The following is a 27,898-nucleotide window of genomic DNA, read 5'->3' as shown; positions in this document are numbered from 1 at the left end:
GTCCTTTAGCCTACTCCAAGTACATGGATCCCCCTCCACCGGTTCTAGGGCTTTCCCTGGAAATGAGCCTCATCAATGCACCAACCAGAGGCCAGTCTACCGTGAGATTTCCTAGGGACCCTGGAGTCAACACTGTCAGCCACCTCTCCTGCTGCTCTTGCCAAGTAACAAAGCAATGAGACAAATATCTTTAGCAACATCAAGCTTTGGAGACTGCGCTGTGTCTGAACGGGAGGGGGTGAGAGTAAACAGGCAGACTAGAACTGGAGGTCTCATTAAGAGTAAGAGGAGAGAGATGGGTATTTTGTTCTCTGTTCATCTATTTCCTGCTTTGTTTTGTTGATACAACTAAATATCTCCTTAAACAGTGCTTTGTACTCTGGAGGTGTAGTGGTGGGGGAAGTGGTGGGCTCTGGGCTGACAGGGGTGGGTTCCCAGCCACTGGCTCCAGCCTCAGACTGGGTTACCAGTCCTGTCAGGTCCCTGGCCAGCAGCCTAGATGTCTGCACAGCCTTGTGTGACAGTGAGTCCTGCTCCTGCTGGCACTTCTTCAGCAGCTCTTCATACTTGACTTTCAGGGCACTGTACTGAGTGTCCACTTCATGCAGCAGGGAGATGCCCCTCTGCTTCACAGCCTTAGCTCTCCTGATGCAAGTCTCCTCGTGGCCCTTCACAATGTCCCCCCCTGCCATGCTGCTGAGCACCGTTTCACTGCTGCTGCGCTTGAGTGGTTTTCTCTGTGCTTCTGGAGCAGCTAGGAACATCTCCTCCAGCAGGCTCTGGCTGGGCTCCTTGAAGGGAACAAACAGAGAGTCGGGGACCAGCTTCTCAACACCATTCACAAAAGGATGCTCTGCCTGCAGCATCTGCCGCATTTCAGCCACCTCGGCCTCCAACTCCAGTGCTCGGGCTCGGTAGGCATCTGTGGCACCCAGCTGCTGCTCCAGTTCACTGTTCTCCTTCAGCACCACCTGATACTCCGCCTCCACACTCACTCGCTTCTTCCTCTCCAGGCTCAGCTGGGCCTGCAGCATCGTCACTGTCTTTTTCAGATGCTCATTTTCTTCTTCATCAGGGCTCTGCTGGTTTTGCAAGGAAGTGATCTTCTCAGCGAACACGTGGTCATAAACAAAGTGTCTACGAGGAAACATGGAAATATTTAAAGGTCAACTGATGGCGCAAAGGAGGTTGCTGGGGCTTTTCAACTAAATCTTTGAAAGGAGCTGTGACACCAGTTTTTAGCCCATTAGTGCTATAAGCAGTGGCTAAAATGAAACTCTATGAGGCTGGAAAATTCTTGAAAGCAAATACAGTTTTTGTGACTGATTTGTTTCCCAATAGTAAGAGTAGCATAGAAAACTCACTCGCAGACCAGCAGAATGACAACTGTTTACTAGGAAATATAATGGACCAGAGAGTCTCAGCTCTAGTTGCAGATCACAATCAGCTGGGTGGTCTTAAAAACCTGGAGCTCACACCATTGATTCTGACCTAATTGGTCTGCTACCTGGACCTACAGGGTTTTAAATGTTGTCCATAATGTGTGGCCAAGGTTAAGGAACATGATGTTTGGACTTTTAACTTGGGTTACACATCAGAACCACTGGGACAGCTTTAGGATCACACCTACAAAGTCTGACCTGAGAGAGAGTATCTGCTCTTGGAAAACATCCACAATGCCAGGTGCACACATGTGATCTCAGCACTTGGGAGGTGGAGGCAGGGGGATCAGGAGTTTGAGGCCAGCTGGGCTATATGAGATCTTATTTCAAAATCCCCAAATCTCTCTAGGTAATGTGACATAAAGCAAAGGGTGAGAAACATTAATTGGCCTCTCCTATTCAATCTTAGGCAGCTTGTGTGTATTTATTTCTTGGTTATGGAGCATCTGACTTCAGGAAAGGTCATGAAGACACAAGTCATGTCGTCTATTTTGGCCATCATTCCTGATGTCTGGCACATCAACTGCAGTGGAACAGGTGTTTAGTAAGTATTTATTAAAGACTCGAACTCATAACTATAAATTATAAAGGCATTTTTTTAGGTGAAAATACTTTTTGAAGTTCAGTGGCTTTGTTCAAACTACTGGTGGTTTAACAGGCAAGGGGCACTGTGGGAGCCCGTTTTCAGGTTCCTCGTGGCTTTACCCAGCAGGTCCACATAGAGAGGATGATTAGGACCACGGGCCTGAGTGCAGGTGTCTGAGATGGTCTGCACTTGGCTGTGCTGGGGGGAGGTCTTTTGCTCCACCCTTTGGCATCTCTATAAATACCCTGGGCAGAGACATGGCTCATTGGAATAGGTTCCAGGCCCTCTTGAGGCTATCCTTTATTTTCTAACTGTTTATCTCCGCAATATAAATCCTTCTATCTATTATTTCCTGCTGCTCACACTCAAGAAAACTCTGGGGAGCTGTGGGGTTGGTGGGTAAACACCCCACAGGGCACTTCTTGAAATGGAGCTTTTCATCTACTGTAATCCAGAATGTGTCAACGACACGGGATGTTTCTAGCTTGCAAATCCACAGAAAGGCAGGCTCTTACTGGCGGAGGTCATACAGCTCTTTCAGACAGGAGAAGCTGGGTGCCGGTTTCTCCTGGTCACATGTCTTCTGCCCCCCTCTTCCTTGGCTGGAAGATTTCAGCTCCTCCACTTGGCTCTGGAGGTGATCAATGTTGGTTTGCAGGCATTCAATGGTTTCTGTGAGGCTGTGAAGAAGACATAAGCTGGTTGCTGCTCGTCACATTAAATTAAGATCAAAACTAGTGAAGGGGGATTAGGTGTGAGTCACTCAAACTTGGCTTTCTTAATTGGAAAGGATTTACAGTTAATCCTCATTCTCCTAAAAGAATGAACCCTTATCCTTTATTGCCCAACCCCCTACAGGCACATTCTACTTCAAATTATACTAAATACCTCCTTTGTAGATTGCCCTCAGTGACAGAAGTTTTACCTCAGGATTTTTTGTTGCGAGGCTTTGCTCTCAGCAACTAGCTTCTGGTTGGTTTCTTCCAGTTCTCTGGCTGTGACATCTAACTGCTCATAAACTTTGGCATGCTGCTCATTCATTTGCCGCAGAAGCTCCACCTGCTTGGTCAGATACTGTAAAACAAGAGTGACATCAGGCAACACAGATAAGACAGCCTGCATGCTTCAACACTGATTCTCTGGCTCTCCAATACCAACTCATGCCAGTGAGGGCTTAGGGCTTCCACCTGTGGGCTCAGCACCCTCCTGGCATGGAGATGTGTTTGCCAGCCCTGAAGCTCCCAGAGCCCGACAGTGTGCCCGCCCTCTCCTGGCTAGCCTGCAACCCTTTAATAATGCGGTCATTTCTCATCCTATTACTCAGGACAACAGGGGTTTTAGAGTTTTACACCAGGAAGGAGGGACAAAGACCCAATGTGAACTTTTTATTATACCACAGTGTCATTGGTTTATTTAATGGGAAAAGAATGTTAAATCCCAATAAAAACTACCCGTTTGAATAAGAAACAGACATAAGATGTCCTTGATGTGTTTAGCTCTGTTAATGCTTTCCAATACTCCTATATTCATGACGTTAGTTAATTGTTACAAAATATATGCTTAATATTCAAAAAGAAAACCCAAAGTGAAATATGATAATCCCACAAGAAGAAAAGCTTGGGAAACATGATGAAAGTTTAAACAAAATATGTTTAATAAGGGCTGGGGAGATGGCTCAGCAGTTATGAGATCTGTTCTTTGCAGAGGACATGGGTTCGGTTCCCAGCACCCACTCAGCAGCTTAACACCACCCAGGGGACCTGGGCCTTCTGATTTCTGCAGGAATCAGGCATACACACAGTGCATATACACATATTCAGGTGTAAGATTCATATATATACAAACAACATCTTTAAAAAACAGAAAAGGCGGTGGTGGTGCATGCCTTTAATTCCAGCACACATGAGGCAGAGGCAGGCAGATCTCTGTGAGTTCAAGGCCAGCCTGGTCTACAGAGAGAGTTCCAGGAAAGGCACCAACACTATACAGAGAAACCCTGTCTCGAAAAACCAACCAACCAACCAACCAACCAACCAACCAAACAAACAAACAAAAAACAGAAAAGGCGCCGGGCGGTGGTGGCGCACGCCTTTAATCCCAGCACTCGGGAGGCAGAGCCAGGCGGATCTCTGTGAGTTCAAGGCCAGCCTGGACTACCAAGTGAGTCCCAGGAAAGGCGCAAAGCTACACAGAGAAACCCTGTCTCGAAAAACCAAAAAAAAAAAAAAAAAAAAAAAAAAGAAAAGGCTTAAAAAAAATGTTTAGCCAAAAGAAAAAGAAAGAAAAGCTTAACATGGAAGAAAATTTTTTACAGTTTTCACTTGGAAAAAAAAAATCAATCTTTTTTTTTCTTGAGTGAAGCATTTCAGACAAAAACTAGTGAAAAATACATTAATTTTACCAGCTACTTTAATAGATATCAAAACTTCATTATTTCTATTCTACAAGAATGCCGTCTCCACCATCCTTATTCACAAGATCCTTATCAGGTTATTTATTTTAGTCCCGCTGAAGACCAAGGATAAGGGTTATGAATAAGCACAATCTTAATGCCAGTTAGGTCACCTGGAGTCCCTCCTTCCCCGGTTCCACCCACCACACTAAAGTGGAGCATATATTCCAAACAGAACATTCCTGCTCCTAGTCCTCTGGAGACAACCCGAAGAGGAAAAAAAGAGGTTGTAAGTGTAATCATATGGAAGCAGACTTGACTTTAAAGACACTTCTTGAGGTATTTTACAGAACTCTTCAAGTACCATCAGGGCCAAGTGACCTTTGCTTTTTTGTTTTGCTTTTCCAGACAGGGTTTCTCAGTGTAGCCCTGACTGTCCTGGAACTCAGAGATCCTCCTGCTTCTGCCTCCCAAGTACTGGGATTAAAACTGTGTGCTGCCACAACCCACGGCTGGGCAACCTTTGCTTTTTGAGACCAAGTCTGTTATGAGTCTCCAGCCAGGCCGGCTCTGATCTCTGGCCCTCCTGACTTGTCTCTGTGCTGGGATTACAGGTGTGCACCACTATGGCTGGCCTTCAACAGGCTTCTTTCAAAAAAACAGAGCTCAGTGATATTCGGTGATAGGGTATGATCCCTTTTCAGGTGCTTACATAATGTATACACAGAACAAAACCCCTCTTTAACTTCAACTTTCTCACAGCAATCTCTTGGGGCCAAAAGTATTCTGAAAAATTCTTTGAATTAACACCACCATCACCATTCCCAAACAAACCATAGTATTTATAACTTATGCTTTATAACACTCCTGTGAGGTCTGGGCAGGACTCTGAAATGAAGCATTGATACTTCCACATCAAAAAATATAAAGATTACAAACAATCTCAGATCAGTTCAAGATTTGCTAGCAAATAAATTGCTGTAAACCTAAGGGATAAGACATCAGTAGAACTTCTGGGGTTCGGAAGTGGTAAGGGGTTATAGGTGTTAGTAACTGCTAGAACTGACATGATTAAATGAGCAAAGTTAGCATGAAGCATGGTATCTACGACGGTCCATTCATTCTTCACTGCCTACACCTCCACAAGCTTCTCTTGGTCCCTTGGAAAACAGCTACTCAGCTTCTGACAGGAAGCCTTTACAGACTCGAGGAAGAAAGCTCTTGGTTCTGCCCCGGCTAGCAATGACACAGTGCTTTCCTGTCATCCACAGGAATGTTTAATTTCTTAGGAACACTCGACTGGGTAAAGGGCTTAGGGCCAAAGGAATATATGTGACAGGGGTGGCAATGTGCGTGCGTGTATGCATGCTTGAGCGTGTGCGCATGCTCGAGCATGCACATGCGTGTGTGTGTGTGTGTGTGTGCGCGCGCACGCGCACACACACTCAAAATAAATGAATATATAATAGATATTTTATAAGACAGTTTATAATTTATATAAGTCCCAAGTCCTAAGTATTCTTTGGGACTGATCATAATAACTTTAAAAAAGGGAACTGTATAATCAGACACAAATTATTTACAACAGAAACTATTCCTGCATCCTCTACGTGGGACACATCTGTCACACAGAGAGCACATAAAAAGCCAGTTTATGAGTGGAGTCTTGTAGTGAGGACAAGACCAGAGTGGTGAAGGAGGCAGTAGTATTCTAGCTCAGAGTGCAGGCTTGAAGACCCTTTGCCATTGCTAATTTTTCTGTAACTTCCTCATCAGGCCGGGCGGTGGTGGCGCACACCTTTAATGCTAGCACTCGGGAGGCAGAGGCAGACGGATCTCTGTGAGTTTGAGGCCAGCCTGGTCTACAAACCAATTTCCAGGAAAGGCGCAAAGCTACACGGAGAAACCCTGTCTCGAAAATACAAAACAAACAAACAAAAAAACCACTTCCTCATCAGAATCCCATGAGGCTATAAAGATTAATATATATGTGACCAGGATATGAGGCTTCAGAATATGTGTTTTTGGTGTAAGGACTACTGAAGGCAGCTGAGAAGCAGATGCAGGAAAGTTGTCTGCCCACCATGTACATCCCTCCCCATCTACCAGGCAGATCGAAGGTTAACCACTGAGCACAGGTTTCGACTTCTGGGCCAGGGGCCAGCACTAGTTCTAGCTACTTGTCTTCTAGAGTCAAAGTCCTTTCCCGCCATCTTATGCCTGCTCCAAGAATATACTGTTCTCCGTTATGGTGTGCAGGATAGACTCCAAAGCCACCTCTAAGAGAGTCACTCACTTGAGCACCTCCCATTTATGCATATAAAATACATGTTTTATTCCTTATTAACTATCCATTATTTCTCCTCCTACATATGCAAATATATTCATTTACACGAAGGCTAATACACAGAGTCTAGTATGGTATCTGGCAAATGATGAAAGCGTTCATTCAGTAAGAGGTAGCTACTGCCATCTTTATTTAGAATTAGTTTTTAAACTTTTTATGTGCAATTCACCTGAAAGACAACTGTGGGGACCTAGACCCTTTCTCCCAAATATTGATTCAGCGAGACCAGGACAGAACCTCAGAGTCTGCAATTTTAGCAGAACCTCTGTGATTACTAATATGTGAAGAGCATAAACCATGTACTTATTAGTAGGGAAATGTAGATCTTGGACATGGAAAATCCTGGAAGTCCCCTTCTCCTGACCCAGTGGTGTGGGGAGCTAAGGAAGCCCTGAATGTGCAAGGAGCAGATGAAGTCCTGAATGAAGCTATGCTGTTGACACAGCACAGCCATGTCAAGGATTCCTGAAGCCTCAGACACGTGGAAACGACAAAGACTTCCTCCAGTCTGTATGAGTATATATGAACTGATCAGTATATAGAGAAATTATCAAACACCACAGCTTCTTCCTTCTGGATAATTACAGCCTGAAGCTGCTCCCCTGCAGAAACCTCCCACCAAGATTAGCTAAACCTGCCTCCTTGTTCAACTGTATACAAAAGATGTGTCTCCTCCATTCAGATGTACAAAATAAACACTTAAGTTCGGGTTGCTGCTACATTTGGTGACCTCCATCAAAGTGAGCATGGCCCACCTAATCTCAACTTTTCTGTGTATCTGTCCTTTCACTGACCTCATCACCTCAGTCAGGTTTTGTAGCATCAAGGTGTGCAGGATACAAGCTCAGTGGCTTTTTCTCTGGGCTTTAGCATTCACCAAGATAAACGCTGACATGTGTATGTACATTTATGTTTTGAATCTAGGCAAGTGTACTACCTGTAAGCTGTAACTCTAGTTCCAAACTAAGTTTAATGGCTACTATTTCCCTTTCACATCACTTGGTTGCTGTCATTCACTAGAATCAGTTATAGTTTGTCTGATATATCACTTTTTACCACAACATTATATACCCATATGTTCTTTTGTTTGTTTGTTTGTTTGTTTTTTTCGTTTGTTTTGTTTGGTTTTTTTTTCAAGACAGGGTTTCTTTGTATAATCCTAGCTGTCCTGGAACTCGCTCTATAGACCAGGCTGGCCTTGAATTCACAGAGATCTACCTGCCTCTGCCTCCCGAGTGCTGGGATTAAAGGCGTGCGCCATCATGCCTAGCCCCATATGTTCTTAAAACCATTAATTCCCTAACATTACAAGCTCGTTACCTTAACTTTGTATTACTTCATGACTTCTCAATCGACTCAAATTCTGACTTTCTACAGATAACTAAATCCTACCCACCAGGTTTTAAAGCTATTATAATTTTAAAGATATAAATAATGTACATAGTTTTTTTTTAAGAAGATCTATTTATTATGTATACAGTATTCTGATTGCATGTATGACTGCATATCAGAAGAGGGCACCAGATCTCATTATAGATGGTTGTGAGCCACCATGTAGTTGCTGGAAATTGAACTCAGGACCTCTGGAAGAGCAACCAGTGCTCTTAACCTCTGAGCCATCTCTCCAGCCAATAAACATATAAATAATAAGTATTATTAGTAAGCTCCCCTATGCCCATCATCCAGTTTTAACCATCACAACACAAACATCTCACCTCTACTGCCATCATCCTCGGTCATCTCAGAACAAATTCAAGGTATCTTCATTTTAGTGCCTCTCTCTCTCTGTGAGTTTTCATTTCAGAGTAGTCACAACAACTTAAGAGAAACCTCATACTCTTAGTATTTACCAAGCTTCATCATTTCCCCAGTCACCTCAGAGTTCCTATCAGCTTCCTGTGTTAGCTATGGATTCTCTGTCTTAAATTCAACAGCTATCCCTACCATAAACTTTTGAAGACACATATGCAAGGACCTCCCTCCTTCAGGGACTTCACCCCACTCCCCTGTCTCCCGGGGGAGGATATTTAAAAAAATCTTTTAAAGATCTATTTTGTATGGGGCTAGAAAGATTGCTTAGCAGTTATGAGTGAGCACTGGCTGCTCTTCCAGATAACCTGAGTATTTAATTTCTAGTATTCATACGTCTGCTCACAACTGTCTGTAACTACAGACTGATGCCCTCTTCTGGCATTCTTGGGCACTGCATGCATACGGTGCAGACATACACTCATACACACAAAAGGGAAGTTTTTAGAAAAACTTATTTTTACTATGTGTGTGTGTGTGTGTGTGTGTGTGTGTGTGTGTGTGTGTGTGTGTATGTGTGTGTGTACACACATACCATGTGCACACATAGAAGCAGGAGTGTGTGGAGGCCAGAGGTGTCAGATTCCTCCTAGAGCCAGTTATAGTCAGCTGTAAGCTGCCTAACCTGGGAGCTGGGAGCCAAACTCCAGCCCTCTGCAAGAGCATTACATGCTGTTAAACTCTCAGCAGCTGAGCCATCTCTGTGCTGCTTCTGGCTGGTTCGTCTAACCCAGCAGCTCTTCGCCTGGGGTCCACAGACGGAGTTTAGAGAGGGTCTGTGAACTCTGATGGGGAAGACAGCTATTTTGAAAATTTCTAACTGAAAATTGGCATTTCCTTCAATGATGAATGGAAGCCATAAACTACAGCACTAACAGGGGCATTACCACCAATAGAATCACAAGTTTTTTTTCATATCCTACTGTAGGGTTTGCAGAAATGTTGATGCTTACTTACATATGTCACTATTTGAAAGTATGATAGTTTCCAGATGGCCACAAGATCTTGTTACTTGCTATATATGCTGTACTAGTATTCATGATTTGTTTCTACAATATTTGCTGGCTATTTAAATATGATATTTCATTAGTAATTCAATGTTTAGTGGAGATGGGGAGGTCTGGCTATGCAGGCTGGCCTTAAACTGTCAATCCTCCTGTCTCAGCCCCTAAATACTGAGATTCTGAGACTGAACCACATTTGGTGCTATAATCCAATGCATTTGAAAGGGCTTACTGTAGACCTTGACAGACAGCTAACAGGATCTGTGGCACAAACACGGGCCAAGCACTTTAGTTATCCATAGGCCTCATTCCAAACATAAGCTCTTTGCAAGCTATTTCAGAACACCTGCTCCAGGGGCTGGAGACGGTCAGGGGTTAAGAGCACCTGCCGCACTTGCACAGGACCTGGCTTCAGTTCCCAGCACCCATGTGGTGGCTCACAACTGTCTATAAGACCAGTTCCAGGGTCTCTGACACCCTCTCCTAACCTCTGTAGGCACCAGGCACCACACGGAGCAGACACACATGCAGGCAAAGCATCCACACACACGAAATGATTTGTCAGAGTACCTGTTCCTGTGTACAGCAGCACCTCGAGGACCCTCACTTCTCTCGAGACAACACAACAATCAACTCAATTGCTTGACGGATACTGTCCCTCTCTTTCTGGGAAAGTGTTCTCTATCTAGCCCATTTCTTACATATGTAGTAGGATTACAATTTAATTAGCGAAATACTAATTTTTAGACCTCTGTTCACAACAGCTGTGTTCAGTATCACAATCCAGAGTACAAATGTCAAGAAAGGTTTAATTTGAAAGCTTCTGTGATGGGCTTGGCTACAGACCTCCTGGGAAAAGCCTATTAACCAGTAATTCCCATTTAGACTCTATTCTCATGGCCCCAACATCACATTCAGAAACCTGAAGGGGAGATACTTATAATACATACCACATACTGCACAGATCCCAAGTTAAGTCTCTTAAAAAAAAAAAATGTCGGGCTGGAGAGATGGCTCAGAGGTTAAGAACACTGCTTGTTCTTCCAAAGGTCCTGAGTTCAATTCCCAGCAACCACATGGTGGCTCACAACCATCTGTAATGAGATCTGGTGCCCTCTTCTGGCCTGCAGGGATTCGTGCAGACAGAACACTGTATATGTAATAAATAAATAAATAAATCTTTAAAAAAAAAAATGTCAACTTAGGCTTGTGGCCAACGTACAGGAAATAAATCAACATGCAAATAAGTATAAAGAGGCCACTAAAAACCTACAGAAAGTACCTCTTGTTCGCTATATAAAAATCTGTGATAAAAATACAATGAAGCCATTGAAGAACTTGTGATATCTTAGCCTTAGAGGACTTGGCTTTGAGGATAACCCAAGAATGCCAAGGAGCTTGTTTTCACAGGGTAGGAGTTTAGTTTAATTGTATTAAGCTACCAATAATCAGAAAAGCCATTCACTCTTCAAGACTCAGTCAGGCACAGACAATCTACAAGGGAGTCTCATCTGGTCGGCAACTGCAAAGAAAACACTGGCTCCCTAAGTAAGTGCTGTGTATAGCAGACACCAAACAATGTGCTGTCAGCCTCCATCTCCAAATTTATTTTTCTTCACTTCATACAGAAGTGAAGGTTCTAGGTAATAGGTTACCTTTCCCACCATTCACCTCAAAGTCCATACATGCTCTAACATTCTCATTTTCTCATTTCAGAATCTGGGACACCACTTCAGACCTGACTGCCATGCTGAGGGGGACGTGAGAGTGGCAGCAAAGCAGACAGAAAAGCCAACCTATAGGGGTTGGGGTTGGGGGTTTAGCTCAGTGGTAGAGCGCTTGCCTAGCTTAATACAATTAAACTAAACTATTGGTAGCTTAATACAATTAATACAATTAAACTAAACTCCTACCCTGTTCGGTCCTCAGCTCTGGGAAAAAAAAAAAAAACAAAAACGAAAAGAAAGAAAAGCCAACCTATGTCAAGAACATCAGGCTTGGCAAGACAGTTCAGTTGGGAAAGTGCTTGCCTTGCAAACACAGGGACTTGAGTTCAAATCCCCAGAACTCATGGTGTAGAAAAGCCAGGAGCCAGGCATGGTGGCATATGCCTTTAATCCCAGCCCTGGGGAACAGAAGCAAGTGGATCTCTGAGTTCAAGGCCAGCCTGGTTTACACAGGGAGTTCCAGACCAGCCAGGACTACATGTTGAAACAACAACAAAAAAGGAAATTTAGCTGCCCAGCCGTGTGAATTATAGCCAAGTCTTTGAAATTTAGTGTAAAAATAATTTTTAATAGTGAAGAAATAGTAGCCGGGCTACGGTGGCACATGCCTTTAATCCCAGCACTTGGAAGGCAGAGCCAGGTGGATCTCTGTGAATTCGAGGCCAGCCTGGTCTACAGAGCAAGATCCAGAACAGGCTCCAAAATTACATGTAGAAATCCTGTCTCGAAAAACAAAAACAAAACAAAACAAAAATAGTGAAGAAATAATTCCTATTAAACACTCAAAGTGTATTTTACCTGATTACAGTAATATATTTCCACTGTAGGACATACAGGGGTAGAGAAGTAGGAATATGAAAATAAAATTCACATATTAAAGCTTATCAAGTTGGCGTGTGTTTATATGTGTAGCATAATGTATGTGTGGAGCCAGAGGCCGACATTATGTGTCTTTTTTTTTTTTTTTGATAGGGTCTCTCTCTCTGAACCTGGAGTTTACCCATAGGCTAGACAAGTTGTTGGGGATCCACCTGTCTCTGCTCCCACTGAATTAGAGATGTATGCCATCATGCTTGGCTTTTATGTGGGTTCTGGGGATCCAAACTCAGGTTTTTGTGTTTGTATGACGACCACTTTACCAACTGAGCCATCTCATCTCCCTAGCCTTACCTTGCCAAGTTTTTAAGATCTACTGTCCACTAAATCAACAGGATTTTTTTTCCAGAATTAAGACTGTTGCACTATAAATATTCTGAAATGAGTAATGATGTAATAATTACAGGAGTCCAAAACACATTCTCATGATCTCATCATCCGCCCAGAGCACTCTGTACCAATGTAGTGCCAGAATTTGTCACCATTCCATGATGGAGCAGACAGACCTAAGGGGAGAACGGCTGAACTCTCTATTTACAAATATAATCAAGGGCTTATGCCCAAAGTCTCTGGATACAAAGGCCAGTGCTCCCTCCACACCTTCAAAAGTATTAACCAGTTACCTACTATGTGTGAAAGACTATGAATAAACATGGCAACAGTCTTAGTGTTACGACGGGAATTGAGAAAGTAGAAAAAAGTCAGCTAAGAAATAAGTACAATATAAAATAGAACATTAATAAATGCAGTAAAGGCACAAAATGCTTTACAATTCCCAGGGAACAGGGGCTGGAGCAACGGCTCAATGGACAGAATGCTTCCTACACTACATGAGCATTGGAGATAGCATCCTCGGGGCTGGAGAGATGGCTCAGAGGTTAAGAGCACTGAATGCTCTTCCAGAGGTCCTGAGTTCAATTCTCAGCACCCACATGGTGGCTCACAACCATCTGCAATGAGATCTGGCACCCTCTTTTGTAAACATAATAAATAAGTAAATCTTAAAAAAAAAAAAAGATCACATCCTCGGCACCCACATAAAAAAGCTGGGCAAGGGGGACAGGAGAGATGGTTCATCAGTTCCCAGCACTCACCATCCCTAACTCCAGTATCAGGGGACCTAGTGCCCTCCTCTGGTACCTAACAGGCATGCAGCGCACTCACATACGTGCAGGTAAAATATGCACAAACAGATGGAGGCATGGCCCATGCCTTTAGTCCTAGCACTCAGGAGTCAGAGGCAGATAGATCTTTGTGAGTCTGAGGCCAGCCTGGTCTACAGAGGGAGTTCCAGGACAGCCAGAGCTGTATAGTGAGACCCTGTCTCAAATCCCCACCCCCCAAAACAATCAGTCTTTGGCATTCTTCATAATAAGTCAGAGTTTCAGGGATTTATCCTACTATTTTCACCAATTTACCAGTAATTCCTTACCCATTCTGACAACTTTGTTCTAGGACAGTTTTTGAATTTAAATTTCTCTGGGTGATGAGCTAAGGGCTGACTTTTTGGTTCCCAATTGTGTTGCTTTTTTTTCCTTTTTAGACAGGGTTTCTCTGTGTAGCCCTGGCTGTCCTGGAACTCACTCTGTAGACCAGGCTGGTCTCAAGATATCCACCTGCCTCAGCTTGAATGCTGAGGATTAAAGGTGTGCTTCACCACACCTGGCTTATTATTTTTCTAAATTAAAACAACAGTAACAAAAAATACAAAACGAAAACCCAAGGAACATTGTCAATCGACACTGAAAAGTTTAGCGCCAGGGAGTTGTAATTCAGTGGTAGAATGTGTATTCAGCACGTGCAATGCACAGCACCAAACGACACTGAAGAAAAAAGAGTTTAAAATTTGTCCAAGTCATTCCACTCATGTGAAGTTCAAACAGAGGTTTATCTAGGACGTCTGGGGGAGATGCTGGTTCCTGGGGTGGTGACTGCTGATAACGTTTTCACACCTTATCTGAGTGTTGGCTACATGGATATGTTTACTTCATAGAAATTCACAGTGGCTGAGGCAGGAGGACTGCAGGTCTGAAACCCACCTGGCTTACAGAACAAGACTGTCCCAAACAAACAAACAAACAAACAAACAAACAAACAAGAATTTAAATTATTTGAGTGCCACAGCAGTTTAAACACACTATAAAATCAGATATTGTGTGAGAACAAAACTTCTTCCCCAATTCTAAATTTGAAATAGTGCTTGATAGTTGGAGGGAGGGAGGTGTCACCAAGGAAGAGCACACAGGGACGTCAACAGTGCGGGTGGTTCTCTTCACTGAGCATGGGCTATGTAGTATACCTTACATATCGCATAACTAAGTTTTTTTTTTTGATTTTTTCGAGACAAGGTTTCTCTGTGTAGCTTTGTGCCTTTCCTGGATCTCGCTCTGTAGACCAGGCTGGCCTCGAACTCACAAAGATAGGCCTGCCTCTGCCTCCCGAGTGCTGGGATTAAAGGCATGCGCCACCACCACCCAGCTCACATAACTAATTTTTAAAAGAAAAAACTCAAAAGACTAAGTACAGCTTCATTTTACTTTACATACTGGCAAATACTAGATTATTTCTTCTATATTTACTAAAAGTAAAGAGAAAACTTTTGTTTGTTTTGAGACAGGGTTTCTCTGTGTAGCCCTGGCTGGCTTGGAACACACTCTGTAAACCAGGCTGGCCTTGAACTCAGAGATCTGCCTCTGCCTCTGCCTCCCAAGTGCTGGGATTAAAGATGTGTTCCACCATGCCTGGCTAGAAAACTTTTTTTAAATCAGAGCTGAGTTACATACTAGGAAAACCTAAAGAAAGTATACACCATCTTTAGTGGTTCAGTTTCTCAAAAAACACCACTTAGAAATTGAATCCTGTTATTTAGTAGTATATAACTGGTTCCAGAGCAAAGTGCCACACATCAGAGAGAAGTGACCCTCTCACTGAGTCAATTACCTCAATTTCCTGTAACTGCTCCTGATTGGTTGTGTACATCTGCTGAAGAGAATCCTCCAACTCTGTGTTCCGATCCAGCAGCGTCTTTCCCAGTTCAGCAGCAAGCTGGAGATCTAGCACAACAAACATCTTAGAATGCGGCAAGTATGAGCTCACGTCGACGTTTTACATAACCCAGCTCTTAAAATAAACAAGGCAAGTCCCAACGCACGCAAGGCAGATCCCAGTGGAATGTAGAACGGCCTAGAAGGAACTGTGAGTTCTACTTGAAATTCAGAATTGGGGTCAGCTGGCAGGTGAAGCACTCGTTCATGCACCCTAGTCAGACAGCAGTCTGCTTTAGAGAGATGTGGGCATTAGTTCAGGAATGACCATCCAGTAAAACAGTTCTAACATCATCATTTGGTAATAGATATATTCAAATCCTGACACTGAGATGGGTCCTTGAGCCAAAGCACAGGCAGGCCTCTCAGCAGCCTCTAAAATTCCCATCAGGCTGCTGTAAACACAACTGTCAAAGTTTGTTGTCAAACCCCCGACAGGGTTTCTCTGTCTAGCTGTAGCTGTCCTGGAGCTCGCTCTGTAGACCAGGCTGGCCTTGAACTCACAGAGATCCACCTGCCTCTGCCTCCCGAGTGCTGGGATTGAAGATGTGCGCCACCACTCTCAGCTATGTCTGGAGTCCTTAATTTTTTTTTTTATTCACGTGTGCCTGCCTATGTGAGTTTGTGTACCACTGAAGGTCGGAAGCAGGCATTGGATCCCCTGAAACTGGAGTTACAAGTCATTAGGCCTCTCAGATTTGTTCCTCTTCACAGTGTAGCCACACTAAATAAATGTTTTGTTTATACTATCACTTGTCTTTTTTTTTGTTTGTTTTTGCTTTTTCGAGACAGGCTTTCTCTGTGTAGTTTTGCGCCTTTCCTGGAACTCACTCTGTATACCAGGCTGGCCTCGAACTCACAGAGATCCGCCTGCCTCTGCCTCCCGAGTGCTGGGATTAAAGGTGCGTGCCACCACTGCCCGGCTACTGTCACTTGTCTTTAATGGTGTACTGGAGCTAGGTGGCTGAGCTTAGCTTGCAGGTGTTGCCAGAGTCCAAGATTTTACTTTAAAAATTCCAGCAATTACAGTGACACAAGTCATTGAAATAATTAACTGTGCAGCACATTTTATGGGCCAGCCCTATGATACAGTGGGAAATGGGATGACCTCTGGGCAGGAAGGTATAAGGTCCAGCTCTGACTAGCATTTTCTAGAACCGTGATTTTAACTGTTTTCATTTTTGTTATTTTTAATTGTGTGTGTTTCTGTCTCTCTCTGTGTGTAGGTATGTAAAATGAGCGTAGGTGCCCACAGAAGCCAGAGCTGGAATTAAAGTGGTTGTAAGTTGCCTCATGTGGGTGCTGGAAACTGAACTTTGGCCCTCTGTGAGAACAGTACATTCTCTTAACTGCTAGGCCATCTTTCCAGTCCCCCATATGGCAATTTTAAAGGTCCCTACTCCTAACTGTCTTATTTGGAGAAGTGACTACTCTGTTAATATCAGATTGTAGCAATCAAATGAAATAATAGAAGTTCTTCCCAAACTAAGTTGCAATACACAAAGTGTTTCTAGCAGGCACTGGTTTAGATGCCATTAGATGTCTGTTGCTGGGCACTATTCTAAACTCGGGCTACAGAACACTACACAGAACAGGTGAAAGTCTGGCTTTATTGACTTTCCTAGGCTACTAGGGAAGCTCGGCAGAACATAAGCACTAATTTTCAAACATGACAGCACCATCACCACCAGATGCTGCTTTGATGACTATATTCACAGATGCTCACATATACATTCAGTAGTATCAGATTATGTTTTGGGGATTATAAAGAATTCAGATTTTAAAAAATGTTCTGCCTTCTTGGAGCTTATAGTCTATGGGGAGAAAGCCGCAGGATAGAATATATAACAGAACAGCAGCTCCTTGAGAGACCACGGAAAGCAAGGAAGATGTATGGAGGAGTGTAGATGTGAGAGGCTGAGCCACAGGCGACATGGCAGTAAAGATGTGAAGACACTGAGGAAGTGGACATCTGCAGGAACAGAACTCCAGGCAGAGACAAAGCAAGTGCAAAGTCCCCAGGAGGAATCACAAGGAGGCCAATGAGACTGGAGCGGAATGGGACACAGAGAGTAAGTCAGAGGGACTCCAACGACGGCCAGCTTGGGGAGGAATAACCAGAGACACATGACATTGCCTTTTACTCCACAGTAGGTGGAGAGAACAGAGAGGCTTGGCAGGGTCATTCTGGCTGTCTGCCGTACGAACACCCTGAATGGGACAAAGACAGAGCACAGTGATAAGACGACACTGTAATCGTCTGAGAGAAAGAATGGCGGCTTGGACCAGACACTGGAGATGGAGAGAAGGAACAGACTTCAACATGACTTCAAAGTAAAAGCTGTAAGGATCTGTTGATTAATTTGATACTGACTATAAGGGAGGAAAAGTTAAATTATGTAAGGAGGAATCTAATTTTAGCTATGGCTTGAAAGATGGGAAGTCATCATGGGACAGCCAGGAAATAACTCATCATATTCTACAATCTGGCAAGTAGCTAATAAGAAGAAAGCAAGAAAAGAGAGTGGAGTGAGTTGAAATGGGAGAAGCAGGCAAAGAGCAACCATGTAAGATGTGACCACCATGGCAGAGAAATTCTGAATTGTATTCTATGGCAAGTCACTTCAGCTACTGGCACACAAATATGTATCATAAAAAACCCACATGATTTTAAGCTTAATTTTTAAAGGTTGACAAATAAGATTTAACATCAACCCATTAAACATCTAACCATCACTATTGGCAGTAAAAGTTAACCTAGAGCCGGGCGGTGGTGGCGCACGCCTTTAATCCCAGCACTCGGGAGGCAGAGCCAGGCGGATCTCTGTGAGTTCGAGGCCAGCCTGGGCTACCAAGTGAGTTCCAGGAAAAAGGCGCAAAGCTACACAGAGAAACCCTGTCTCGAAAAAAACAAAAAACAAAAAACAAAAACAAAAAAAAGTTAACCTAGAATAAATGGTAATAAAAAAACAAACTTCCTTATATAGTAAAGCCCACCCAACAACATAATTAGTATTGTGCTGGGTTGGTTTTCCTCACCAAGGAAAACAAAACAAAACAAAACACCAATGCTGTGGGATGGTCTGTATGTCAAGTGTGTTGCTGATTGGTCAATAAATAAATCACTGACTGGCCAGTGGCCAGGCAGGAAGTATAGGTGGGACAAGGAGGAGAATAAAGCTGGGAAGTGGAAGGCTGAAGCAGAGACACTGCCAGCCGCCACCATGACAAGCTGCATGTGAAGATCCTGGTAAGCCACAAGCCATGTGGCAAGGTATAAATTAATGGAAATGGATTAATTTAAGCTATAAGAACAGTTAGCAAGAAGCCTCCACGGCCATACAGTTTGTAAGCAATATAAGTCTCTGTGTTTACTTGGTCGGGTCTGAGCGGCTGTGGGACCGGTGGGTGAGAGAGATTTGTCCTGACTGTGGGCCAGGCAGGAAAACTCTAGCTGCACACCAAAAGCAACAAAACCCACTATACACCAGTCCAGCTCAGCTCTAAAACAATACACATGTACATGTATATGTGTACACATATACACTTTTTTTCATACAATTTATCTTGATTATGTTTCTTTTCTTCCCCAACTTCTCCCAGATCTTCTCCAGGATTGGAGAGAAAGCTAAAGGAAGAAATATGGGAGGGACAACTAACACTAAAGGCCATTTGAAAAGCCATGGAAACCTACCACTGTAGAAGCTTAGGTATGTGTGCGTGTATGTGTGCATGCACACACAAATATATATATATACAAATATATACATAAATGAAAGGAATCTAAACAGAGTCACCGAATAATAGGGGAGACAATGCCCCAACTAGACATCTTATGCCACCAAGTAAAACCTCCAGTGCCAGGCTTGGGTTTCATCTTGTTGAGTAATGGCCGAAGGGGTTCCCCAGAAGCCTCAAAACATCACAGCCTAGTGATTGCTCTCCACAACCTAATGGTAAGGAACTATTGCTGAAGGCAGTTATGTCAATGAAACCGCAAACAGAGCTGATCCTTAACTAGAAGTTCCACCCCGACTGACTAGTGTCCATGGTGCTGGCACATACTTTCGACATTACTTATCACCTAGCTACAAACTCTGTGACCTACAACAGTAACCTATCTGCACGACAGACTGGTACAATAGTGGCACAAATGTTACGGGAGTAGCCAACCACTTTTCTGACTGGATTTAAGGTCCATTTGAAGAGCTGGAACCCATACCTGACACTGTTTAAGTGGCCGAGAACCTGAGACTAGACGGGCCATGGCCTAAGGGAAACTTTCTATGTTCTTTTTTCTTGAGAGGAAGGTCCCACTGTTGACCAGGCTGACCTCTCATTCACAACCCTCTTACCCATCCTGCCAAGCAGCCAAGATTATACTACTTGTGCCAGACATCCAGCATACTCACTTTACATATTTTTCACTATTTTAAAATGAAACAGTATTGACAGTTGCTAAAATATATTCTCTGATGAATTTTAACAATATTAAAATATATATTACCATTATTACATTAAGGCCAGTAAAGAAGCCAATCAAATGCTATCTTGTATTCATAAACTAAAACCTTTACCAACAACTCAAAGCATTTAAGAGGCATTAATCTTGGCATGTTTTTATAGGATACAAAACCTAGTTTTTCAGATGAGACAACCTGAAGCACAAAACTATTAAAGTATCAATAAACTGCACATGGTGAATCACACACAGGCAAGGCAGAAACTATAGTCAGCAGGTTCTAACTCACATCACCAGGACTCTCAATCATCTACATCTGTGTAATGTTGTCTTCTCCCATCGCTGGAGCCTTGCACACACAAGGCAAGTGTTCTGAAATAACATCCCTAACCACCTCCCCTCTAACCCCTCATATACAGTCTCACCACATAACTTTGGTCCTAGACTCCATCTTTCTGTCTTACATTGTCAGCGCTACAATAACAGGCATGTGCCCCCACCTGCCTGTGAAGGAGGTTGTTGTTTTCCCTTCCTCAGTGCTGAGGCTCAAACCTAGGGCTTTGTACATTCTAAGCAAGCACTCAACAATTGAACTAAATCCTCAAACCCATGTCTGTAGAGTTTGAAGGCTGAAGAAAGTAATGTCCACACACTACTTCAAGGAGGAGATCACAAAGCTCCCTAACAGAAGGATTTAATCACTTGCAAGTGACAGCGAGAAATGAAGAGTTCAGTCATCTGGGTATTTGTGGCCAGCTTGCCCAGTGCAAGAACATCCACACCCAGCCAAGTTACTGTCTTTTTTTCATGGAATGAAAAAGCTATAATTGGACATGGTGAAGAACACCTGTAATCCCATCACTCTGGAGGCAGAGACAGGAGGATTGCGACACATTCGAAGACAGCCTTAGTCTACACACAGCAAGTCCCCAGCCAGCCCGGATTGTGCATTGAGACCTTGTCTCAAACGCAAAACAAGAACAAAAAAGAAGTACATTCACTGTGTGTGAGTGGCAGTGCATGCCTTTAATCCCAGCACAGAGGCAGAGGCAGGTAGTAGATCTCAGTGAGTCTGAGGATAGTCTGGTCTACATATGTGTTCCAATCCAGCCAGGGCTACATGGTGAGGCTTGACTCTAAATAAATAAATAAAAACAAACAAACAGAACAAACAAACAGGGGCAGATCTCTGTGAGTTCAAGACAGCCAGGGCTATTTAAAGAGACCCTGTCTCAAAAAAAAAAAAAATCAAAACAACAAAAAACTCAAACAAAATAAAAAACTACATATGGCTAATGGTGCAATAATTATTTCTACTCATAGCATATGTACATAGCATAGCCCACACAGAAACCATCGCACTATTAAAGACAGTCAAGGGCTGGAAGATGACTCAGTGGTTTAGAGCACATGTTGCTCTTGCAGAGGACCCAGATCCAATTCCCAGCACCTACACGGTGGCTGACAACCATCCATAACTCCACTCCAGGGATCCAACTACCTCTTCTGGCCTCCATAGGCACTAGGCATACATATAGTGCACATACATGCGAGCAAAACATCCATACATAGAAAATAAATTCATCTAAAACAACAAAACAAAACTGAAGACACCCCAACAAAGACACAGCATTAAAGCATCAGCATCTCCTAAATACTACCTAAGCCTTTCTCAGGCCTGCTCTAAAGTGATACTACCTCACTGGGACAGTTCAGAAACTAACCATCAATGTTCTTAACTAGCAATTAACACGAGCTGACACAGATACATAAAACCACGTATGTATGTATGTATGTATGTATGTATGTATGTATGTATGTGTGTGTGTATGTATGTGTGTATGTAATAAAGGAGTAAGCAAAACTGTCTAGAGGAACAAAAGGGACCGTTGAGAGGCGGGGAAGAACCAAAGGGTAGACAGGAGATATGGAGGGAATATTTTCGTTATGCATTATATACTTATATGAGAGTGTCTGTAAATAACACAGTACCATACACAATGAATACACGTAATGGAAAATACGAAAAACACAAAATAAAAACCAATTCTCACAAAATAAAGGCCAATTCTCACTCATTTCAAAAAATAAAAGCAAACTAAGCCAAGTGAACCTACAAAAACATCTGCACTGAAATGTCTTCAGGAACTAGACTTCCCGAGTTCCTCGGGCACTTCCACTCAGCTCTGAACTGCTTATGCCACTCACAGCCAGCAGTGTGCTTCCGACTTCTGCAGAGGTCGGATATGGCCTGTTTTTGTTTGCTTGTTTGTTTCCCTTTAGTCAACAGCAAGTAAACAAGAATTTGAGACTCAGCCCTATCTCAACCCTTAGTTCCAGTCAAAGAGAGTCCCCACCAGGCTCAGCAACCTGAAGCTGCAGTCTCTTGAATATTTCATGAAATGTTTAAAATTCTAGCAAGTCAGAGCTTAACTACAAGACAGCACCTGTGAAGTCACACTGTCTAATAGGACATTACTTCATCTGTCACTGTAAAGACAACGGACTGTTTCAGTCTTTAAACAAGCGTCATTTCCTGTCATGTAGCATCTGGCCTCTATAACCAAAAAGAGCCAAAGAATGGCAGGAAACCCAAGAAGCATTTCTAAGTAATTGGTGGAGGGAACAAGAGAATGCTGAACATCCTTTAATTTTTTAATTACAACACAAAAGGAAACGAAACCATATAGTTCCAAGGCGTTGCACACCTGTTTCTCTCTCTATTACAATAAGGATTTCCACTGTCTTTTCTAAATCCTACTGAACTGGCCTGGCTTAGGCAGTCACTATAAATATCATAGATTTACAATGCATCAGTGCTCTACATGTTTGATATTCTTTTATTAATCAGTCTTGGCAGGTAATTTTTTTTTCTTTAATGTTAGGGAATCAACCGCAGAACCTCATACACAATAAGCAAGGGCTCGACCACTGAGTCACATCCTTAGCCCTAATATGCTCTACTTTCACAATGTAGGCTATTAGCTTTAAACAGATTTCACTCAGCCCTCTACTTGGACCAAAACATTAGCAAGAGTACCTGATTTTTTTTTTTTTAAAAGATCTTTCTTCCAGAACTTATTACATTCTTCTCATTTTACTTGTTTCTTAAACATGAACAAACAAACAAAAAAAGCAAAGGACAGCATTTTATTAGTTGTAATCTACAGCAGTAACTCAGTAACACGAAGGCTGGAAGATTTTCCTATTACAAAGTCAAATGCGTCATCTGGTGACGTTTCTGTTCAATATCTGTTGCCAACATTGCTATAATTGAGAACACACACTCTCTCACACACACCACCTCAACATAAACATCAAGAAAAAGGATGGTGTCAGTTTTAATGACCCTCTAAACAATGACGCAGCAATTAAATGCACATTAGGAATTTGGAGATGAGCTCATCCTGAAATTTAGAAAGACGTACTCATCTTGCAAAGGAATTCAGGATTCCTTTAAACTACGACTTCATTCAGTGATCTATACACCTGCACCCCGAATCCTCATTCTAACGCCTGCATCGCTCCACAAGTGACAAGTGTAACGGCAGCTGGTCTAGAGGAAAACCAGTCTTTGAAGCCTTTCCACTTTGCTCTTGGAGCACATTTCAAAGCAAGGGCCATCATTACCTACACAGAAGGCTCCTGCTGTCCCAGAAAAGACCGTGCCCAGAGATTACTGTCAGTATTCTTAGTGTGCCAACACAGTCTTCTAACAAAAGTCTCTTCGTCAAAGCAATCCTGTGTCTGCGCAGCTCTACACGTAACAAGATATGAATAGGAGACCAGAGTTGACTGAGGTTAGAATGTTTTCGTTATTTTAACTTGAATAGAAAGGAAGGCCCTAACAAACGTTGACACAGTTTGTCTACTTAGATAATGGCATCCATTAATAAATTAAAAAAAAAAAAAAAAGATAGTCCTAAGGCTTCAGAGAATTTTTTTTTTTTAAAGACAGATTCTCACTATTACAGCCTTGGCTGGCCTGGAGCTTGCTTTGTATCCCAGGCTGGCCTCGAACTCACAGAGATCCACCTGGAAAGGTATGTACCATCAAACCTGCCACTGTGCTCTGCTGGAAAAATTTTTTTTAATTGTTTTATTTAGCAGGCCATGGGGCTGGAGAGATGGCTCAGAGGTTAAGAGCACCTGCAGAGGACCTAGCTCAGTACCCAGAGCCCACACAGTGGCTCACAACTGCCTGTAACTCCAGTTCCAGGGGTTCAGACATCATCTTCTAGCCTCCTTGGGCACAACACACACGTAGCATACATACATACATACATGCAGGCAAACATATACATAGAGTAAAAATAAATTTGCTTAGAGGGCAAAGGCACTTGCTTTCCAAGCCTGGGATCAGAGTTTGATCCTAGGAAGCCATGCAAAGGCAGTAGAGACCTGCCTCCACACATGCACATGGCATGCACTTCCTCTCCAACACACAGTAAGTAACACATTGAAGAAGAGAAAGTAGGCATGGTAATCTAATCGTTCAGCAGACTGAGGCAGGAAGATTGCCATGAGTTTGAGGCTGGCCTGGGTTACACATCAAGATCCTATCTCAAAAAGTAAATAAGAACTGGTAAGATGGCTTAGTGTGGTAAGAGCACTGGCCATTAAGCCTGATAAACTGAGTTAAATTCCCAGGACCCAGAACGTAGACTGAGAGAACTGACTCTTACAAGTCTCTCTGACCTCCATATACATTCCATGGTACGTCCCACCACCCCTCACCCCAAATAAAGCTAGGCTCTATGGCTTACACATTTAAGCTCGATGGGAAGTTGAGTGTGCTGGCTAGTTTTATGTCAATTTGACAGAGTTATCAGAGAGGAGGGAACCAAAATTGAGAAAATACCTCAGTAGGATAATCTGTACACACTCCTGTAGGGCATTTTCTTAATTAGTGATTGGTGGAGGAGGGGCCAGCCCATTGTGGGTGGGGCCACCCCTGTGCTGGTGGTCCTGGGTTCTATAAGAAAGCAAGCTGAGGAAGCTAGGCAGAACACTCCCCATGGCCTCCGCATCAGCTCCTGTCTCCAGGATCCAGCCCTGCTTGAGTTCCTGTCCTGAATTCCTTCGTGATGGGCTATTGTCAAAGTGTAAGCCAAATAAACCCTTTCCTCCTCAACTTATTTTGGTCATGGTGTTTCACAGCAATCATAACCCTAACTAGGACAGTGAAGCAGAAGGATTGTGTGAGTTCAAAGCCAGCCTGGGCTACGGAGTAAGAACCTATCAAACAAGTCTTAAAATCGTTTGTAAGGTGTTTTAGGCCATCTATGCAATACAAATCTACCTAAGTTAATAATGAAGATGATAAAGAACACAAGATAAAATCCGACTAGAGCTCCTTAATCTACCAAAGAGACAGGGCTGGCCCCAAACTACTTAGCAGCAAATGCTGAGGGTCTACATTTGCTAACATCTCCAGATGTCTCTATTGAATGGATTCATGAATGCACCCCCGTGAGTGGGGCTCTACCTTTCTAACAGACAGCTGGCTAGGACAGTGGGCTATTGCCTACATGAATGCCTAGTATATAGAAAACAATATGTTCTTGAGAAACAGTTGTAAACTCTGTTTAAAGTTTAGTTCTAGGCTGGCTCAGGGGTACACTGCTTGCCTAGCATGCACTGAGGCCCTGGGATCAAACCCAGCACACCAAATACACAAAACTGTTTAACATATAAGTTAGCAACACTGAAAATACCCTCAAAGGAGCAGCCATCATTCTTTCAGGGGCAACTGACAAGCTAACAGTTGGGATTTCACATCTTCCATTTGTACTCCAAATGGCTATTTATGATACAGACGCTATGGCAAAGTCCACTGTGATAACAGATGTAAGAGCCTTTGGAGAGTATAGAGGAAATTCCACGTGGAAATTGATAGTAAATAAGCTCAGAGGTTAGGATTTGTTAAACTTGAAGATGTGACAACTTCATTTTGATCAGAAGTTAAGAATCCCACACACACAGCCCCAAACGTGTTTTGTTTACTGCTCAGTAGTCTGAGATAGTGCAACTGGTTGTCCTGATAACCTCCTGGGGAGGTGGGTTTGGTTGTTAGGTGGACTAGGGCACTGGATAGAGGACAGCCGTGAAAACAGTAGTCCTGTGTGAGAGAGTGCTTCAGTTCAGGTCAACAAGTATTAATTCAAGTTTCTATTATGAAGTGTAATATATGATGCTAGATACGGGAGAGACCAACCTGCCCTTCAAGATTTAGGCTGCTTCTTAAACATGGCAAAGAAAAATCTCTTACTTGGATTACATGAATTGATGTAACATCAATATAGTAAAATGTTGCAATCGCACAGTGATTGCTTCAGTCCTGAAGTATCAAAGTAGGTCATCAATCCTTATGGGGCCAATCTGAAATAGGCTAAATGTATGACCAAACTGTCTTCCGGACATGGAGAAATGCGATGGCAAATCGGTGCTGAAACTACTAGGTAGCTTCAATTACAGAAGTACAGGGATCCATTTGGGCTTAAGTCGTTGCACATTAAGGGATCAAGACAGACAAATAACAAACAAATTACCACCTCTCCAAAGAGGTACTTGTTTTCTTTTTCTAAGTACAGGTCATTCAAGACCACATTTTCCTTTTACTGTTACATTCAGTGGAATTGTGAACAGTGTTTAATAGCCAACTCCAAGAGATATTAATTTTCACTACAAGTTTAAAGTGGAAATAATTCTATAGAATACAACAAACAGGATGCTTGAAAGAATTACTGAAGATCACTCTGCATGGTGGTTAAGAATGTTTGCTCTGGAGTCTGCAGTGAAAACCTAGTTTCCACAATAGTATCTACTTGAGCCAGAGGTAACCTATGGCAACACTTGATGTTATCGGGAGAATTAAAGGCGCCTATCTGTGTGTTAAGAGTCTATCAGTGTCCTCAAGTGCAAAATCCTGCTACGAATGTGCAAGCAAATGTGCCATTGGCTTCAGACTGAGGGCACTCTTGAGATTGTTCTCTAGAGATGCCGCAATCAAGAAAACCAAGGCAGAATAATTTCTAATTGAAAGCCGGAATGCAAGAAGTAGAAAAAAAGGGCATGATAGAACTCTTCTCAAATAATTTCACTTGGCATTCGATGAACGGCGCCTAAGTAATAAAACAAAGCAGTCTGACATCCAACTGAGTAAGTTATAAATTGGGATGCTAATGTCTGTCTGAACATTGTCTACAGGCTCCTCATCCCGTGTGTGTGGGATCAAAAATACTCGCTCCCATATTCGGCTTTAGGGAGTCCACTTTAACTCTTTTAGCCCCTGCTTTCTGGAAAACGGGATAACAAAACATTATTCTCACAGAGCGATGGCGCGGGTACCGCACAGCAGTACTGCCCCCCCCCCCCCACCTGCAGCGGCTTGCAGATTCTGCGGGCCAAGAAAAGCGCATGAGGGTAGCAGGGTAGCAGGACCCGGAGCCGAGTCAGCAACCTGCTTCTAGAGCGGGGTACGCTCGTTCACCCCTGGCCACCTCAGAGGTCCCCGAAGGAGACAGATCCGCTCATCCCCCCGAAAGCTCTTTCTTAAAGCGCCAAGCATCAGCCAGTGTTGCGCATCCGCAGGACCGTGGGCCCCCGCGCTTGCTCCCGGCGCCCGGGATGGGCGGATCCGCTGCCAGGTGAGCGCGAGGAGTCCCCGGCCGCGCATCCCAGACCACCACCCCAAGGAACTTTCTAGCACTTTCCACACCTGCCGCCTCCCGGGCCCCCACCCGCAATGCCGGCGACCTCGCCCTCACCTTGCTGGAGGTCCCGGTGGTCATACCACGGCTCATCCTCCATCTCAAACTCCTCCACCAGGTTATCTGCCAGCATGTCGCCGGGGACGTCCGGGGGCAGCGGGCTCTGCCGCCGCCGTGCCGCCTCGGCCGCTGCCCCGGGCTGTCCCCCGGCCCCTCCGCCCTCAGCCAGAGCCGCCCTCGGGCGGGACGCGCCGGCCCCGCCGCAGCTCCCGCCGCCGCCGCCGCCCCGCGTCCGCCTCGCGCCGCCCAACGGCCAGCGCCCTAGCGAGCGCACCCCGGGAGGCGCCCGGAGCCGGCTCCTCAAGCCTGCTGCCCGGCCCAACGTGGCACTTTGGCAGAGCCCTCCCAGGCCGGGGAGACGATTCAAACCCGGGCGGCGCCTTGACCAATTGCGAATGGGCCCCCGGCAGAGCGACAGCGACTTCGGCCAATAGCAT

At 43.8% G+C, this 27,898-nt stretch overlaps 1 protein-coding gene across 1 annotated transcript; it reads right to left on the bottom strand.

Annotated features, from left to right (window-relative positions):
• On the bottom strand, positions 1-27,650 carry Cdr2 (cerebellar degeneration related protein 2). Its single transcript, XM_059267582.1, has 5 exons — positions 27,459-27,650; positions 15,124-15,236; positions 2,954-3,102; positions 2,544-2,708; positions 1-1,137 (listed from the first exon to the last, which is right to left on the bottom strand). Exons 1-5 carry the CDS (start codon positions 27,532-27,534, stop codon positions 276-278), a joined length of 1,365 nt encoding a protein of 454 aa, XP_059123565.1. The 5' UTR covers positions 27,535-27,650; the 3' UTR covers positions 1-275.
• Between the last annotated feature and the right edge of the window lie 248 nt (positions 27,651-27,898).

Source organism: Peromyscus eremicus, chromosome 1 (genome assembly GCF_949786415.1).
Source record: "Peromyscus eremicus chromosome 1, PerEre_H2_v1, whole genome shotgun sequence".
Taxonomy (NCBI): Eukaryota; Metazoa; Chordata; class Mammalia; order Rodentia; family Cricetidae; genus Peromyscus; species Peromyscus eremicus.
This window is presented reverse-complemented; position numbering and strand designations above follow the sequence as displayed.

Bases quoted from the DNA above. Each gene is read 5' to 3' on its own strand.
- Cdr2 (XM_059267582.1), bottom strand. From the start codon at position 27,534: ATGCTGGCAGATAACCTGGTGGAGGAGTTTGAGATGGAGGATGAGCCG. The intron at 3,103-15,123 runs GTAATTGACTCA...CTTGTTTTACAG, and splicing joins AGCAGTTACAGGAAATTGAG to TATCTGACCAAGCAGGTGGA. The intron at 1,138-2,543 runs GTAAGAGCCTGC...GTTTCCTCGTAG, and splicing joins GAGCTGTATGACCTCCGCCA to ACACTTTGTTTATGACCACG.